At 38.8% G+C, this 19,406-nt stretch overlaps 1 protein-coding gene across 1 annotated transcript in view; it reads left to right on the forward strand.

Moving 5' to 3' along the window:
• Positions 1-5,575: 5,575 nt before the first annotated feature.
• Positions 5,576-19,406, forward strand: part of LOC308331795 (NACHT, LRR and PYD domains-containing protein 3-like) — a gene marked incomplete at both ends in the record, with an annotated part of 110,416 nt that continues 96,585 nt past the window's right edge. The window contains 2 exons of the mRNA XM_080787288.1: positions 5,576-5,678; positions 7,039-7,054. Of these exons, the coding sequence (XP_080643414.1) occupies positions 5,576-5,678; positions 7,039-7,054 (119 nt within the window). The remainder of the gene's footprint in view (positions 5,679-7,038; positions 7,055-19,406) is intronic.

Genomic DNA, 19,406 nt, shown 5'->3' on the forward strand with positions numbered 1-19,406 from the left:
AACAGAAATATGGTTAAATCAACCTTTTTACAACAAGCAGAACCTCCTCAGAAAATATTTGGCTCTCAAGTTCCAACCTTATTATGATTCATGTTAAAATACAGTCCTATTCGGCTAGGCAAGGCACGTGTTCACACAAAAGGCTAAATCATTCTAAATCATATACAAATATAAAGAATATATATAGGCCCTAGGCAAAGTCATGCTTTGGCTTGGGCTACAAAATTATATTGATAAAAAAAACTGGCACACTGAGTTGTCACAGACAGACAGACAATTACAATTTACAATTACAGACAGACACACACACACACACACTTTTCTGGCACAACAGACTGTATGTTCAAATGATAAATTCCACACGTAACAGTGTGTTAGTGTATAATATTGTATACTCTTAGTGTACATTGTACAGTTAGGATTGACATACTGTGTATCTGGAGGTCCAGGTTCATTGAAGTTAGGAGGAGGTCCTTTAGACCAGTCACTCTTCACAGACAGAAGGCTGGGAGTTGGAGACTCTGCTCTGTGGTACAGACGTCTGGAATAACATAAATGTTTGTGTGAATGAAAAAGTTAGTTAAAGGCTTTCTAACAAGTTTTTTGTTTCGTCTCTTGCCATTGCATGACAAGTAAATAAAATAAAATATCAATAAAATAATAGAAACCATACAATCTTACTAAATATACAGTACAATAACAGGTTATATTTTACACATATATGTTGCATAATGTACACAAATACTGTACACATATTATAGTGTATTTATAGGTGCATTCACATACTTAGCATCAGGAGGTCCAGGTTCATTACTGAAGTCAGGAGGTAGAGGTATAGACGAGTCACTCTTCATAGACATGTAGCTGGTTGTTGGAGACACTGGTCTGTGGACGAGATGTTTGTCAGCTCCCTCCTCCTCTCTCTCCTCACGGAGACTCATCTCTGCTCTGTGGAGGAGATGTTTGTCAGCTCCCTCCTCCTCTCTCTCCTCACGGAGACTCATCTCTGCTCTGTGGACGAGATGTTTGTCAGCTCCCTCCTCCTCTCTCTCCTCACGGAGACTCATCTCTGCTCTGTGGACGAGATGTTTGTCAGCTCCCTCCTCCTGTCTCTCCTCACGGAGACTCATCTCTGGTCTGTGGACGAGATGTTTGTCAGCTCCCTCCTCCTCTCTCTCCTCACGGAGACTCATCTCTGCTCTGTGGACGAGATGTTTGTCAGCTCCCTCCTCCTCTCTCTCCTCACGGAGACTCATCTCTGCTCTGTGGACGAGATGTTTGTCAGCTCCCTCCTCCTCTCTCTCCTCACGGCGTCTCATCTCTGCTCTGTGGAGGAGATGTTTGTCAGCTCCCTCCTCCTCTCTCTCCTCACGGAGACTCATCTCTGCTCTGTATTAAACCTGTCAAGATCACATAGTCACAATACACCAGACAACAGTCAATGTTTGCTGTATTTACACAATGTGCGGACACGCCCGCACGGCGCACGCACACACAGCCGCTTTCCAACTTATATTGTTGTCACAAGAAGATGTTCCTTAACAGTTAACAGGTCAAGTGCAAAAAATGCTATTTGTTTAAAAAAATATTAATATTATAGGTCTACCATAACATGCAGCTTCATATTATAGGCCTACCATAACATATATAAGGATCATGCAATGTGACATAATTATGCTCTGTTTACAAAAAGCTGGGAGAGGGGAGTTGCACCACTCTGTTCACACGGGTGTGTTTTTGCTCTATTCTTAGCCTATTCCCGGCCATTTTGGCCAAAATTCCAAAAGAGAGAGAGAGAGAGAGAGAGAGAGAGAGAGAGAGAGAGAGAGAGAGAGAGAGAGAGAGAGAGAGAGAGAGAGAGAGAGAGAGAGAGAGAGACAGAGAGGGGGGGGGGTTAGGGGCGGTTTCGCCAGAGGTAGAGAATGTCGGAATGAGAGGAGTGGGGAGGGGTGTTTTTTTTTCTTATCTTTTTCGGGTAAAGTTGCTTGAAAATATTGGTAGTTTAGTTGTGTAGGTTGCATTATGGCTTGTTCCCTAATGTTGTTTAAACCTGTGATTCTGATCAAACATTGTCATGAAGGACCCCCGTGTATTTGTGCACAAGCTTCTGAAGAATGTTCTGTGCCAGTGTTTTCATTTTTTATTTGTATAAAACAAAAAATATTATTTCTCTCAAACAATATGTGGCAACACCTTCCTCTCGCCTCCTGCTGTTACACACAGCAGCGTAACAACCGGTGTTGCCAGATTGGGTGAGAGCAATAAGCAATCAGGTCTATGAAAAGAAGCCACTCCACAAATGAGCTGTACTGTCTACAATACTTAATATTTATATACTATACATCGGCAGCTGCTTGAGAATAGCAGATCTACAAGCTCACAATGTGTCGCAGTGAGCTTGCAGATCAGATGTTTTCCAAAATAGCTTTTGTTTTGTACAAATAAAAAATAAAAAACTGGCACAAAACTTTTCTCAGATGGGGGTCCGTGTGCACAAATACACGGGGGTCCTTGGCTTTATGACAATGTTTGAGCAGAATCACAGGTTTAAACAACATCAGGGAACAAATAAGCAACTACACTTTAGAAACAAGCCCAAAAGAAACACAACCTGCAATACTGTCAATATTTTTAAGCCACTTACAAAAACAAGACCAAAGCCACTTATAACAAGCGGACATGGCAACACCGATAACAACTCGAGAAGTCTCGTTTTTAAGAGATTTAAGACGTTTCTAACTCATTTCGTCATGTCAACGTCGCAACACAAATAATACTAACTATGAAAAACTACGCCATCACATTATCAAATTAAATAGTGTGGTTTAAAGAACTGAAATGTATTCCTACAAAATCACGACCGTACGTTGACAGTTGAATGAATGGCTTCTGACGAACGAAAGTGTTTTATTTTATTTAGAATTACAGTATAGCCTACATTTCAAGCACAAACTCAATACAAAGACTGTTAACTGTGAGTGGACGACCCAATTAAGCATTGCACTTGTTTACAATTAAGAGGGTCCACCATGTTCAATTCATTAAAACATTTAGAATTAGAGACGTACAAATAGACACTTCTAGTTCTATATAGTCAAGGGTATATAGGCTGCATAGAGCCCATTATGATGAATTGAACACGGTGGACCCTGTTGCAAAACAAGTGTTTATATAGTGTTTAATATATAGTGCTTTATGGTTTTGTCCACAATAAAGTAGCAGTTTACTATATTTATTGTGATTTCGTCTGAAATGTGTAATATGATTCTACGGCATGTGAAAAAACTAAACAAATCGATGGATTCTTTCTGCCATTGTATAAACACTGTAAAAACGGCACAGTTCCAAAGTGATAAAAAACACTTACCCGATATTAATCTGTAGGCTTTCATCCAGACGAGGCTAAATGGAGTCCAGGTATAGTGGTCAGTTGTCTGTGTCCAAGTGTCCCCAATCTAAATGGAGTCCAGACTCTGAGTGGTCAGTTGTCTGTGTCCAAGTGTCCCCAATCTAAATGGAGTCCAGACGACTCTAGAGTGGTCAGTTGTCTGTGTCCAACTAGTTGTCCACAATCTAAATGGACAACTGCAGAGTTCCGTGTTTTAAACCAAATTTAAAGTGCTCAGCCTCAGACGATAGGCCTATATGCGAAACCCCACCCACCGTGCGCGCGCGCACACACACACACACACACACACACACACACACACACACACACACACACACACACATTGATTGAAATATTTATTAACAGTGCAGAATTACAGTACAAACTCAATACAAAGACTGTTAACTGTGAGTGGACGACCCAATTAAGCATTATACACTTGTTTACAACAGGGTCCACCATGTTCAATTCATCAAAACATTTAGACACTTTACGTACAAATAGACACTTTTCTATATAGTTAAAGAACAGAACAGGAATTCATCATAAAGGAAGCAAAAAGGGAAAAGAAACGTATACAGTGAGGGGGAAAAGGGGGGGGGGTGGTGGGGGGAGGGGATTCAGATTTTACGGGGGCCAGTTTCGAATTGCAGCCGTCCGTAGGTGCCCTTTGAGAGCGGTTTTGAAGGAGTCAAGGGATTCACATGTCTTAATGACTGTTGGTGGGGCGTTCCACATTTTGGTGACATAGGAGCGAAAATAATTTAGTCCCCTGTTCGTGCCGAATCTGGGTTGTACATGGTTTGTTGCACTCCCTCTGGTGTTGTGGGTGAACACACACACACACACACACACACACACACACACACACACACACACAGTGTGGTGTTAATTGTTCACAGTTAGGCTAACAGGTTTGTCTAGGGCCAGTGCATATAGGGAGGCGTTTCACTCAGAACGGGTTATTCTGGTTGACATGTTTCTGCCTACCAGTAGGATAGTATGCTGCAGCCTCGCTGTGGAGACATATTGAAACGTATGTAGGTTATTCTGGTTGACATGTTCGGATGTTCCTATACCAACCTTCATATAATGGAATGCCTTGCCCCTAGAGATCAGTCTTCAGTCTGGTACAAATTATAACATAGCCTATACCTATACATTACGTTACAGTTTTGGCTGCATAGAGCCCATTATGATGAATTGAACTCAGTGGACCCTGTTGTAAAACAAGTGTTTAATATATAGTGCTTTATGGTTTTGTCCACAATAAAGTAACAGTTTTTGTATAGTGTCTTTATTGTGCTTTCGTCCGAAATGTATAACCATTATACCTCATTGAACAGGTTTCTTTGTGCATGCACCTCTTGGTACCACAGCACCTCAAAGGTGCAACCCTTACCCAGGCCCTTAAAAGGTTAGTTTTTAGGAACGGGCTCCTGATATTAATTAACATGTATAAATATATGTAAACCTTTCATAGTTTGATTATAGAAATAAAAATGACATTATGACCATGAGTATGCATAAGAATAGAAGACATTGAGCTGGGCTGATGGTGGGAAGAGCAGCGCACGAGACACACGCGCGCACGCACACACAAACGCGCGCACGCACACACACACACACACACACACGCACACACACACACACACACACACACACGGAGCTCAGCATCTAGCAGAACTCAGTCTGCAAAATGAATATATCAGGGGATAGCTCTGGAGCAAATAGTTTCAACGTTTACTGGTGGTTTTCTTAACAAAAATAACATAAAACGAATAGTAATAATAATAATGACAATCGTCGATAAATAAATAATGAGAGGATAGAAACCAAAACCATTTAAATAAATGTGGGGTCTCTAAGAAAGGTCCCGAGTATAGTATTTATCCCCTTCGGCAGAGTTTTTGCAACTTGCCTATAGATCTTTTCAGAACGCAGTACTCAGATGTCGCAGTATTTCACGACAGTTCGCAGCACAGGAACTAACTTCACCGCAAGACGATTTACGGCATAAACAAAGATGGCGGCCTCCGGCGTTCGACAGCAACACGCTGTTTTATAACAAACTAATACAACAAAAAAAGTCATTTTTACGTCTCGGGACCACAGTACTGATAAGCGATCTGTATGCAACTAGGCAAGTTCATGTGGGGAAAGTATAGATGGGCCTTACATGACGAGATGGAGAGAGAAAATGAAGTTTATCACCGGCGGGGTGATATGGAGATCTCACCGGGACACCGGGAAGGAATGTCGGCGTCTTCGGGTCAGGAGAAGAATACGGGTTTGCCTTGGAACATTATTTTAAATCTACACGGGTACAGTTGGGAGTATTGGAGGGTGCGTTGAGTCAGGTCATACATTCGGCGCTTCTGCATGCCTTTTCTCAAAAAGCGTATAATTTTACTAGAGCTGGGACTCGATTAAAAAAAAAATCTAATTAATCAGAGGCTTTGTAGTTAATTAATCTAGATTAATCGCATTTTAATCGCATATCAATATTCAACCTGAGAACAGCGAGAAACCTTTTTTTTATGTTTTTTGGTATCCCAGTGAATCAATGAATAGTGACTACAGGATACCACTCATTTTTACTGTCATTAATATACCTGTTGTGGAAATAATAATAAAAAGTCACCCCATTCTGTTTTGCCTAGAACTGGAGGCCTGAAAAAAATGTAGTAACGGTAACAACTAACAAGTACATCTCAGTGACATCACAAAGCTGTACTTACTTCATATTGTTACTGTTTTTTGTCAGACCTCCAGTTCTAGGCAACACAAAATGGGGTGATATTTTATTATTTCCAGTTTTCAGTACTAGTGAGAAACGTTCCGCGGTGAAAAAAAAGGTGCGATTAATTTATCTGTAGTTAATCGTGATTAATTGTTCTGTAGTTAATTCATCTAAATTAATCGCAATTAGTCCAGGCCCTAAATAAAACAGAAGTGATCATAATAAAAGTGGTAAATGTATCTTACTTTAGAACTTCCAGTCCACAGTGTGGGCTCTTCAGTGAAGCACAGAGCAGCTCCACTAGTCCTGAGTCCTGCAGGTCGTTTTTACTGAGGTCCAGTTCTCTCAAATGGGAAGGATTAGAGCTGAGAGCGTTTACAGCCAGCAAGTCTGTAAATGCAGATTAAATAAGAGATTATCAGTACAAATGATACAGTTCACTGTCATGGAAGTTAACTGAAAATATCTGTCTAGTTATCTAGATATAAAGAGTATTTAGAGGAGTGGAGTGTGGAATAGACAACACCACTTGCACAGTGTTATAGTGTATATTGTATAGTGTTATAGCTTATATTGTATAGTGTTATAGTGTATATTGTATAGTGTTATAGTGTACAGTGTTATAGTGTGTATATTGTATAGTGCAGGGGTAACCAACCAGGGGTTTGCGAGCTACCGGTACCTTTCAAGTCGATCCCGAAGTGTCAGGCTGACGGGCAGCCAGACATCACAGCAGAATGTCGTTCGCAAAAAAGAGCAGATCTACAAGCTAACAACGTGTAGAGGCTCGATGCATTTTAGCTTGAAGATCTGTTCCCCCTGCTTCCACCGCACCGCCCTCGGCCCGCCCCCTTTTAGCACTCTGTGCTCATGTGCTGTGTCCTGTGTGTCTGTTGTTCCCTCGCAGGCAGCACAGCGTCAGAGTGAACGCAGCATGATGGCGTCCCCGACACGTTGAATACTAAACCTATTTGTAAAGTTCGAACGCCAACTTTTAACCAAACGTGGGAGAAACACTGTGCACGGCTCCACGCACAAATAAAGAGTGCACTCGCACACGCACGACGGATTATTATCGATCAAAACAATCCTTAGCGTCTCTTAAAAGCATGTGTTGCACAGCATGAATATCACTATGACAATGTGTCAAAATGTTTAGTGCCGCTGTCAAAACATGACGTGTACAGTGAGAGTTGAAGATTCTAACTATTGGAACAAGAAAGCCACAGTTTTGAAGGAAGTGCATGGTTCCTAGACAGGGCTTGACGCTTAGCTCATGGATGCATGCATGATAGACAGACTATCCGTTTTTATCCTGCTGTTCTATCATGGGATATTCGATGCAGGGCAAGATGCTCGATTGTGAATTAAATTGTAACATTCTCCTTGGCTTTGTCTACTTCACACAGAACATCTGACACACAATTTACAATTTACAATTTAGGCATTTAGCAGACGCTCTTAATCCAGAGCGACTTACATTAAGCAAGAACACACAGCTACAGTAGACTATTAATTTACTAAGCTGGTAACTTACTCGGCTGCCTACCGTTGCTCGTTAAGCAGGTCACACAATGGATCTGGACCACTGATATTTATCCAGCCAGGTCGGTGATTACTTATCATTCATGCTGTGCAACACATGCTTTTGTAAGCGACGCTAAGGATTGTTTTGATCGATAATAATCCGTCATGTGCGTGCGCGAGTGCACTCTTTATTTGTGTGTGCAGCCGTGCACAGTGTTTTCTCCCACGTTTGGTTAAAAGTTGGCGTTCTAACTTTACAAATAAGTTTAGTATTCAACGTGTCGGGGACGCTATCATGAACTTGTATGACTGACTCACATCTTAATGACACCCTCAGACTGGCAATCACTAAATATGAACCAGATTTCAAAACGCTTGCAGATAAAGTGCAGTCACAGCAGTCTCATTAAAGGTGGGCTGACCCTGAGAGTATGTCACCATATCTGTGCAAATATATATGGTCATGTTATGCCTATGTCATTTGAACATCTGCCAATGTGAATATTCATTGAAATGAGAAACAAAATATTGTGCTGTAAAAGCAATTCATGTCCTTTGCATTTTGTTTTATTTAAAAAAAACTCAACAAAGAAGTTTATTTGTATTTCTGTCCTAATATTTTTTATTTCTAATACATTTGTCCTAATATTATTTGACATTGATAATATAACTTACTATAAGTATTTATTCTAATTTAAGCTTTAGTCTTTGTGTGGATGTGTGCACATGCATTGAGCCTGTCAGAAATAGCAAAAAAACAAGTGTTTTTAAACTTTTTTCTAACATGTTTTAGTGGTAGATCTTGGCTTACAATTGGGAATAAAATGGGCTCTTGGGCTTGAAAAGGTTGGTTACCACTGGTATAGTGTGTATATTGTACAGGTGGATTGACATACTGTTTATCAGGAGGTCCAGGTTCATTACTGAAGTTAAGAGGAGGTTTTCCCATAGACGTTGATAGATAAAATGGGTCTTATCTGTTTACAAACTAATGTCCAGTGGTCAATGTCTCATATTCTCATATTCTCCTGAACTTTGACCCAGGCCGGATCATTCATATTGTCACCTTATGCTCCAGATCATCGTTTTACGCTTGACCTACTGCCTGTTCATACAGCGTTGTTCCTAATCATCCTAAATGTCATGTCATTCAGGTTTATGGCCAAAATATGTTTTCATCTGTCCCATTTAATATCTTGTTGACTCCTTATTCAGTCTCCATGTTGTCTGCCACCAGCCACAAACGTGCAATAATGAAGTGTCTATTATGGTTGGAGTCTACATGCATATGACCTTGGCCGAGTGAGATAGCTGCTCACCGAGTCAGGGAGCGTTCTTTCTCTGCCGAAAGTACAGTGCAGGGAAAGTTATCTACAGGTTGCCTGGCAACGCCTGCCTATAGGCGCTCTCCAGGCTTCAATGGGCATCAATGACTGAACCAAGGAAGATGAACTCTGCGTCGCTACGCCATCCTCATCATCTAGGCGTTGCACTAATGAAAGAGCGCCAACACTGGTCTTGTCATCTGACATGGCGGACATGAAACATCTACAGCCAATGAACATTATATCAACAAATCTGACGTGATCTGCAGTATTTAGCCTGGAACAAATACTGTGAAGGGGAGTTCAGGTCCGGAGTTCAGGTCCGGAGTTCAGTTCGGAAGTTCAGTTCACCTTTGGGTTCTTTTGGAATCAACAATTGATTATTCTAAAATATATTGATGAAAATACTATTATCTGAACCATGTAGCACATTCTTCATGTAAATTGACTTTATACCTACTAAAATAATGGTTAAACCTTAAACTCTCTCCGAACTTTATTTCATCTGCCTCCAAATCATTTTTTAAGGTATGTTTCTATTTTTGGTACAGTGATGGTCATTTAAAGGGCTATTCACTCATTTTAAGGTAAATACAGCACGGTATTTAATTGGTCTCCCTGCTGAGCTATCGAAGGTATAGATTTACAATGTTTTCTTAATCATACAGTCCTTTCAAAGTTATCATGATAAAAGATGGATCCTATTTTTATATCCATCAGACGTGTCACTCTTCACAGACAGAAGGCTGGGTGTTGGAGACTCTGCTCTGAGGTACAGACTTCTGGAATCATAGAAATTGTCCGTGTGAATGACATGGTCAATTAGTTTTTTTTTTTACTTTGTATTGTTACATTCCATTTTACTTCCAGAAGGGTAAACATATTTTACTTTCCTCTCACAGCATTGCAGCAACAAGTAAACCGAATAAAATATCAAAAAAGACGTAATAGAAATTGTTATGTTGTGGTTGTACTACTAGGCAGCAATTAGATAGCAATTCTGTAGACTTAGATAGCATTTGATACAGACTTATAGCATGTTATGTAGACAGCATAAGTGCATTGTATGTAGTCATAGCACGTCATAGTACATATGTGTAGCATAGTAGTATAGATGTATAGCTTATATGTATAGTTTCATTATAGATATTCCACTGTTACTTTCTTAGCTTACGCATGTTTCATGATAAATGTCTTTATGTGATGTATTCCCATGCTTTTTTGTTCTTGCTTAATGTAAGTCGCTCTGGATTAAGAGCGTCTGCTAAATGCCTAAATTGTAAATTGTAAATTGTAGGCATGTACAAAATTGTAGTTACAGGGCCTGGCCAAGAGGGGGCACAAGTACACCAGACTAGGACTAGTAGGCAGCAGTGTTGTTTTTGGCAGCAAATTTCTATTTTAGTTTATTTTAGTCATAGTCTTTGGACTGACACTTCATTTAGTTTTAGTCACATTTTAGTCACCTGGAAATGTCTCAGTGTTACTCTAGTTTTAGTCGACTAAATGTCATAAGATTTTAAGTGTTTTGTGGGCCTTGATGCCGTCGTAATGAGTGTTTTTACACATGCTGAAAATAGCCGATCTACAAGCTCACAACGTGTCGCGTTGCGACGCGTTGTGAGCTTGTAGATCGGCTATTTTCAGAATGCAACCAAGAGTAAAATGACTTATACTGGATCTCTTGTCCACTTGTCCCTGCCTAACATTTTAGTCTAGTTTTTATTCGTTGATGAAATTGTCAGTATATTTAGTCTTAGTTTTATAGCTTAGTTTTCATTTAGTTTCCATTCGTTTTTGTCAGTGGAAAAAGGTAGTCGACGAACATTTTTTGTCTTAGTTTTAGTCGACGAAAACAACACTGGTGAGCTTCCGGTCTGTTTCTCACTTGGGAAATAAACAACAAGCATGTTGAACAGGGTTGATACGACATTATTAGATGTGCAGTGAACGTTAGTTAGAAGGGGCAGACACTGACATTTCTACATGGGTAACTCTGACGGAAATATAGCCGAAGTCGAACACTTCAACAGTTTGATTGGTTGAATACTTTATGAACAGTTTGATTGGAAGTCGAATACTTCAACAGAGTTAAAAGGCCTTAAAGACGCAGTGAAATGAAGAACACGTTTTTCCACACTATGGCGAAGTATACTGGCAATTTCGTCAACAGATGAAAACTAGACAAAAATATTATAGGGATGGACGGGTGGAGAAGAGATCCAGTTTGTTTGGTGGGTGTTGGGCTCTGAAAAGAGTTAACCCATTATGGTGTTAGCATCATGTTATGCTTTAGCTGTTGAAACATTTTTAGAATCTGATCTCAGGTCAGAATGGGTTAATCAGACCAGTGTGTGTCCAGTGGAAACCTCGTATGAATCTGATCTCAGGTCAGAATGGGTTAATCTACAAGGTCACCGCGCGTCATAGTGCGACGCGTTGTGAGCTTGTTGGATTCTTCGAAAACTATTTGTCGTACAAAATCAAAGGCTTTAGAAAATAGAAAGAGTGATCGGTCAAGGCCACACATCATTGTCCGGAAAGCACTTTGCGAGCAGTGGAGGCGAGTTGTCGAGTTGTCTATTCAAAGTCCTAAAAGAAAATGGCTCGCCCATTGTATCTCCTTCAAATATGTTCGACGTGCAATGTGCAAACGTTACTCAAAAGTATAATATGGTACAACATGCAGTAAGTTTATAGCATGTTATGTAGACAGCACTATAATTGCATTGTTATGTAGAGTTAGACAGCACTATAATGTTGACCTGTCTGTCTAGCATCAAATGTTGGATGAGTGAGAACTTTCTCAAGCTAAATGAGGATAAGACAGAAGTTCTCATAATCGGTTCTAGTGAGCAGAAATAATCAATAATAAGCAGACTTGGTAACCTGACTGTAGAAAGTAACAGTACAGTAAAGAACCTGGGGGTTATTATTGATTCTGAATTGAATTTTAATTCACACATTAATCATGTTACCAAGATTGCCTTTTTTCACCTTAGAAATATTGCACGAATCAGAGCCTATTTGTCCTTCTACGATGCAAAAACGCTAATCCACGCCTTTGTTTTTTCTCGGCTTGATTACTGCAATGCACTTTTTTCAGGACTGCCTAAGAAAACAACTGACAGATTACAACTTGTCCAAAATGCAGCAGCCAGAGTTTTAACTAGAACTAAGATGAGAGAACATATTACTCCAGTTTTGGCATCACTGCACTGGCTTGGGTTAATCAGTGTGCAATGAGTTAATCAGACCAGTGTGTGTCCAGTGGAAACCTCGTATGAATCTGATCTCAGGTCAGAATGGGTTAAAGAGCTGGAGAGACAGGAATATAACAAACTGTTACTGAACACACTGTCACTGAATACACACTATAGCAATTATTACTGTACAGTACAGTACAGTACAGTACTGTAACACTGTCACTGAATACACACTATAGCAATTATTACTGTCACAATAACAGCTACTGATGTTTGTGTGCAATATTTGAGCTGTCAATCAATCAAGTCACCTTAATTCAAGTGATAGATTATATACAGGGGCATGCCATGTGGTCTATACCGGCACAGCCTTTGTGATCTACTGGTAGATCACACTGTAAATGTGGGCACCCCTGCAATACAGGATTCCTGTCCAGAATTGTTTTTGTTAAAGATAGAGGGTTTAAGTCGTTTCTAAATGCGTGTGTTTCTTTTTCTGTCTTTCTTTCTTAGGACGGAGATCAAGGTAGACGGCTAGCCTGCCTGCAACTTGAATGAGGTGTGTAAACATTTATTTCACGGCTGTGGGTGTTGACCTTGGATTTTGTGTTCTCCGGATGTTTTTTTTAAAGGAGTGTCCTGTCCAGTGTCCGGAGGATGAGAAACATTAGCATTTATCCTCGTTTCTCATCATTTTGGACCATGGGCTATAGCCCATATCGTACGGCATACTATAGCGCGCCGTTTTTCATCATTTTTGAGGATTTGAAAAAAATGACAAAATGACAAAAACGATGGGTTATAGCCCATGTTTTTTGAAATTTGAAAAAAAAAAGTTAGCCTCGTTTCTCATAATTTTGGACCATGGGCTATAGCCCATATCGTACGGCATACTATAGCGCGCCGTTTTTCATCATTTTTGAGGATTTGAAAAAAATGACGAAATGACAAAAACGATGGGTTATAGCCCATGTTTTTTGAAATTTGAAAAAAAAAAGTTAGCCTCGTTTCTCATCATTTTGGACCATGGGCTATAGCCCATATCGTACGGCATACTATAGCGCGCCGTTTTTCATCATTTTTGAGGATTTAAAAAAAATGACAAAATGACAAAAACGATGGGTTATAGCCCATGTTTTTTGAAATTTGAAAAAAAAAAAGTTAGCCTCGTTTCTCATCATTTTGGACCATGGGCTATAGCCCATATCGTACGGCATACTATAGCGCGCCGTTTTTCATCATTTTTGAGGATTTGAAAAAAATGACGAAATGACAAAAACGATGGGTTATAGCCCATGTTTTTTGAAATTTTGAAAAAAAAAGTTAGCCTCGTTTCTCATCATTTTGGACCGTGGGCTATAGCCCATATCGTACGGCATACTATAGCGCGCCGTTTTTCATCATTTTTGAGGATTTGAAAAAAATGACAATGACAAAAACGATGGGTTATAGCCCATGTTTTTTGAAATTTGAAAAAAAAAAGTTAGCCTCGTTTCTCATCATTTTGGACCATGGGCTATAGCCCATATCGTACGGCATACTATAGCGCGCCGTTTTTCATCATTTTTGAGGATTTGAAAAAAATGACGAAATGACAAAAACGATGGGTTATATCCCATGTTTTTTGAAATTTGAAAAAAAAAAGTTAGCCTCGTTTCTCATCATTTTGGACTATGGGCTATAGCCCATATCGTACGGCATACTATAGCGCGCTGTTTTTCATCATTTTTGAGGATTTGAAAAAAATGACGAAATGACAAAAACGATGGGTTATAGCCCATGTTTTTTGAAATTTGAAAAAAAAAAGTTAGCCTCGTTTCTCATCATTTTGGACCATGGGCTATAGCCCATATCGTACGGCATACTATAGCGTGCCGTTTTTCATCATTTTTGAGGATTTGAAAAAAATGACGAAATGATAAAAACAATGGGTTATAGCCCATGTTTTTTGAAATTTGAAAAAAAAAAGTTAGCCTCGTTTCTCATCATTTTGGACCATGGGCTATAGCCCATATCGTACGGCATACTATAGCGCGCCGTTTTTCATCATTTTTGAGGATTTTAAAAAAATGACGAAATGACAAAAACGATGGGTTATAGCCCATGTTTTTTGAAATTTGAAAAAAAAAAGTTAGCCTCGTTTCTCATAATTTTGGACCATGGGCTATAGCCCATATCGTACGGCATACTATAGCGCGCCGTTTTTCATCATTTTTGAGGATTTGAAAAAAATGACGAAATGACAAAAACGATGGGTTATAGCCCATGTTTTTTGAAATTTGAAAAAAAAAAGTTAGCCTCGTTTCTCATCATTTTGGACCATGGGCTATAGCCCATATCGTACGGCATACTATAGCGCGCCGTTTTTCATCATTTTTGAGGATTTGAAAAAAATGACGAAATGACAAAAACGATAGCCCATGTTTTTTGAAATTTGAAAAAAAAAAAGTTAGCCTCGTTTCTCATCATTTTGGACCATGGGCTATAGCCCATATCGTACGGCATACTATAGCGCGCCGTTTTTCATCATTTTTGAGGATTTGAAAAAAATGACGAAATGACAAAAACGATGGGTTATAGCCCATGTTTTTTGAAATTTTGAAAAAAAAAGTTAGCCTCGTTTCTCATCATTTTGGACCGTGGGCTATAGCCCATATCGTACGGCATACTATAGCGCGCCGTTTTTCATCATTTTTGAGGATTTGAAAAAAATGACAATGACAAAAACGATGGGTTATAGCCCATGTTTTTTGAAATTTGAAAAAAAAAAGTTAGCCTCGTTTCTCATCATTTTGGACCATGGGCTATAGCCCATATCGTACGGCATACTATAGCGCGCCGTTTTTCATCATTTTTGAGGATTTGAAAAAAATGACGAAATGACAAAAACGATGGGTTATATCCCATGTTTTTTGAAATTTGAAAAAAAAAAGTTAGCCTCGTTTCTCATCATTTTGGACTATGGGCTATAGCCCATATCGTACGGCATACTATAGCGCGCTGTTTTTCATCATTTTTGAGGATTTGAAAAAAATGACGAAATGACAAAAACGATGGGTTATAGCCCATGTTTTTTGAAATTTGAAAAAAAAAAGTTAGCCTCGTTTCTCATCATTTTGGACCATGGGCTATAGCCCATATCGTACGGCATACTATAGCGCGCCGTTTTTCATCATTTTTGAGGATTTGAAAAAAATGACGAAATGACAAAAACGATAGCCCATGTTTTTTGAAATTTGAAAAAAAAAAAGTTAGCCTCGTTTCTCATCATTTTGGACCATGGGCTATAGCCCATATCGTACGGCATACTATAGCGCGCCGTTTTTCATCATTTTTGAGGATTTGAAAAAAATGACGAAATGACAAAAACGATGGGTTATAGCCCATGTTTTTTGAAATTTTGAAAAAAAAAGTTAGCCTCGTTTCTCATCATTTTGGACCGTGGGCTATAGCCCATATCGTACGGCATACTATAGCGCGCCGTTTTTCATCATTTTTGAGGATTTGAAAAAAATGACAATGACAAAAACGATGGGTTATAGCCCATGTTTTTTGAAATTTGAAAAAAAAAAGTTAGCCTCGTTTCTCATCATTTTGGACCATGGGCTATAGCCCATATCGTACGGCATACTATAGCGCGCCGTTTTTCATCATTTTTGAGGATTTGAAAAAAATGACGAAATGACAAAAACGATGGGTTATATCCCATGTTTTTTGAAATTTGAAAAAAAAAAGTTAGCCTCGTTTCTCATCATTTTGGACTATGGGCTATAGCCCATATCGTACGGCATACTATAGCGCGCTGTTTTTCATCATTTTTGAGGATTTGAAAAAAATGACGAAATGACAAAAACGATGGGTTATAGCCCATGTTTTTTGAAATTTGAAAAAAAAAAGTTAGCCTCGTTTCTCATCATTTTGGACCATGGGCTATAGCCCATATCGTACGGCATACTATAGCGTGCCGTTTTTCATCATTTTTGAGGATTTGAAAAAAATGACGAAATGATAAAAACAATGGGTTATAGCCCATGTTTTTTGAAATTTGAAAAAAAAAAGTTAGCCTCGTTTCTCATCATTTTGGACCATGGGCTATAGCCCATATCGTACGGCATACTATAGCGCGCCGTTTTTCATCATTTTTGAGGATTTTAAAAAAATGACGAAATGACAAAAACGATGGGTTATAGCCCATGTTTTTTGAAATTTGAAAAAAAAAAGTTAGCCTCGTTTCTCATAATTTTGGACCATGGGCTATAGCCCATATCGTACGGCATACTATAGCGCGCCGTTTTTCATCATTTTTGAGGATTTGAAAAAAATGACGAAATGACAAAAACGATGGGTTATAGCCCATGTTTTTTGAAATTTGAAAAAAAAAAGTTAGCCTCGTTTCTCATCATTTTGGACCATGGGCTATAGCCCATATCGTACGGCATACTATAGCGCGCCGTTTTTCATCATTTTTGAGGATTTGAAAAAAATGACGAAATGACAAAAACGATAGCCCATGTTTTTTGAAATTTGAAAAAAAAAAAGTTAGCCTCGTTTCTCATCATTTTGGACCATGGGCTATAGCCCATATCGTACGGCATACTATAGCGCGCCGTTTTTCATCATTTTTGAGGATTTGAAAAAAATGACGAAATGACAAAAACGATGGGTTATAGCCCATGTTTTTTGAAATTTTGAAAAAAAAAGTTAGCCTCGTTTCTCATCATTTTGGACCATGGGCTATAGCCCATATCGTACGGCATACTATAGCGCGCCGTTTTTCATCATTTTTGAGGATTTGAAAAAAATGACGAAATGACAAAAACGATGGGTTATAGCCCATGTTTTTGAAATTTGAAAAAAAAAAAAGTTAGCCTCGTTTCTCATCATTTTGGACCATGGGCTATAGCCCATATCGTACGGCATACTATAGCGCGCCGTTTTTCATCATTTTTGAGGATTTGAAAAAAATGACGAAATGACAAAAACGATGGGTTATAGCCCATGTTTTTTGAAATTTGAAAAAAAAAAAGTTAGCCTCGTTTCTCATCATTTTTGACCATGGGCTATAGCCCATATCGTACGGCATACTATAGCGCGCCGTTTTTCATCATTTTTGAGGATTTGAAAAAAATGACGAAATGACAAAAACGATGGGTTATAGCCCATGTTTTTTGAAATTTTGAAAAAAAAAGTTAGCCTCGTTTCTCATCATTTTGGACCATGGGCTATAGCCCATATCGTACGGCATACTATAGCGCGCCGTTTTTCATCATTTTTGAGGATTTGAAAAAAATGACAATGACAAAAACGATGGGTTATAGCCCATGTTTTTTGAAATTTGAAAAAAAAAAGTTAGCCTCGTTTCTCATCATTTTGGACCATGGGCTATAGCCCATATCGTACGGCATACTATAGCGCGCCGTTTTTCATCATTTTTGAGGATTTGAAAAAAATGACGAAATGACAAAAACGATGGGTTATAGCCCATGTTTTTTGAAATTTGAAAAAAAAAAGTTAGCCTCGTTTCTCATCATTTTGGACCATGGGCTATAGCCCATATCGTACGGCATACTATAGCGCGCCGTTTTTCATCATTTTTGAGGATTTGAAAAAAATGACGAAATGACAAAAACGATGGGTTATATCCCATGTTTTTTGAAATTTGAAAAAAAAAAGTTAGCCTCGTTTCTCATCATTTTGGACTATGGGCTATAGCCCATATCGTACGGCATACTATAGCGCGCTGTTTTTCATCATTTTTGAGGATTTGAAAAAAATGACGAAATGGCAAAAACGATGGGTTATAGCCCATGTTTTTTGAAATTTGAAAAAAAAAAGTTAGCCTCGTTTCTCTACATTTTGGACCATGGGCTATAGCCCATATCGTACGGCATACTATAGCGCGCCGTTTTTCATCATTTTTGAGGATTTGAAAAAAATGACGAAATGATAAAAACGATGGGTTATAGCCCATGTTTTTTGAAATTTGAAAAAAAAAAGTTAGCCTCGTTTCTCATCATTTTGGACCATGGGCTATAGCCCATATCGTACGGCATACTATAGCGCGCCGTTTTTCATCATTTTTGAGGATTTTAAAAAAATGACGAAATGACAAAAACGATGGGTTATAGCCCATGTTTTTTGAAATTTGAAAAAAAAAAGTTAGCCTCGTTTCTCATCATTTTGGACCATGGGCTATAGCCCATATCGTACGGCATACTATAGCGCGCCGTTTTTTATCATTTTTGAGGATTTGAAAAAAATGACGAAATGACAAAAACGATGGGTTATAGCCCATGTTTTTTGAAATTTGAAAAAAAAAAGTTAGCCTCGTTTCTCATCATTTTGGACCATGGGCTATAGCCCATATCGTACGGCATACTATAGCGCGCCGTTTTTCATCATTTTTGAGGATTTGAAAAAAATGACGAAATGACAAAAACGATGGGTTATAGCCCATGTTTTTTGAAATTTGAAAAAAAAAAGTTAGCCTCGTTTCTCATAATTTTGGACCATGGGCTATAGCCCATATCGTACGGCATACTATAGCGCGCCGTTTTTCATCATTTTTGAGGATTTGAAAAAAATGACGAAATGACAAAAACGATGGGTTATAGCCCATGTTTTTTGAAATTTGAAAAAAAAAAGTTAGCCTCGTTTCTCATCATTTTGGACCATGGGCTATAGCCCATATCGTACGGCATACTATAGCGCGCCGTTTTTCATCATTTTTGAGGATTTGAAAAAAATGACGAAATGACAAAAACGATGGGTTATAGCCCATGTTTTTTTAAATTTGAAAAAAAAAAGTTAGCCTCGTTTCTCATCATTTTGGACCATGGGCTATAGCCCATATCGTACGGCATACTATAGCGCGCCGTTTTTCATCATTTTTGAGGATTTGAAAAAAATGACGAAATGACAAAAACGATAGGTTATAGCCCATGTTTGAAAAAAAAAAGTTAGCCTCGTTTCTCATCATTTTGGACCATGGGCTATAGCCCATATCGTACGGCATACTATAGCGCGCCGTTTTTCATCATTTTTGAGGATTTGAAAAAAATGACGAAATGACAAAAACGATGGGTTATAGCCCATGTTTTTTGAAATTTGAAAAAAAAAAAGTTAGCCTCGTTTCTCATCATTTTGGACCATGGGCTATAGCCCATATCGTACGGCATACTATAGCGCGCCGTTTTTCATCATTTTTGAGGATTTGA

The sequence above is a fragment of the Protomyctophum bolini genome (assembly GCF_963924005.1).
Source record: "Protomyctophum bolini genome assembly, chromosome: 17".
Classification (NCBI taxonomy): domain Eukaryota; kingdom Metazoa; phylum Chordata; class Actinopteri; order Myctophiformes; family Myctophidae; genus Protomyctophum; species Protomyctophum bolini.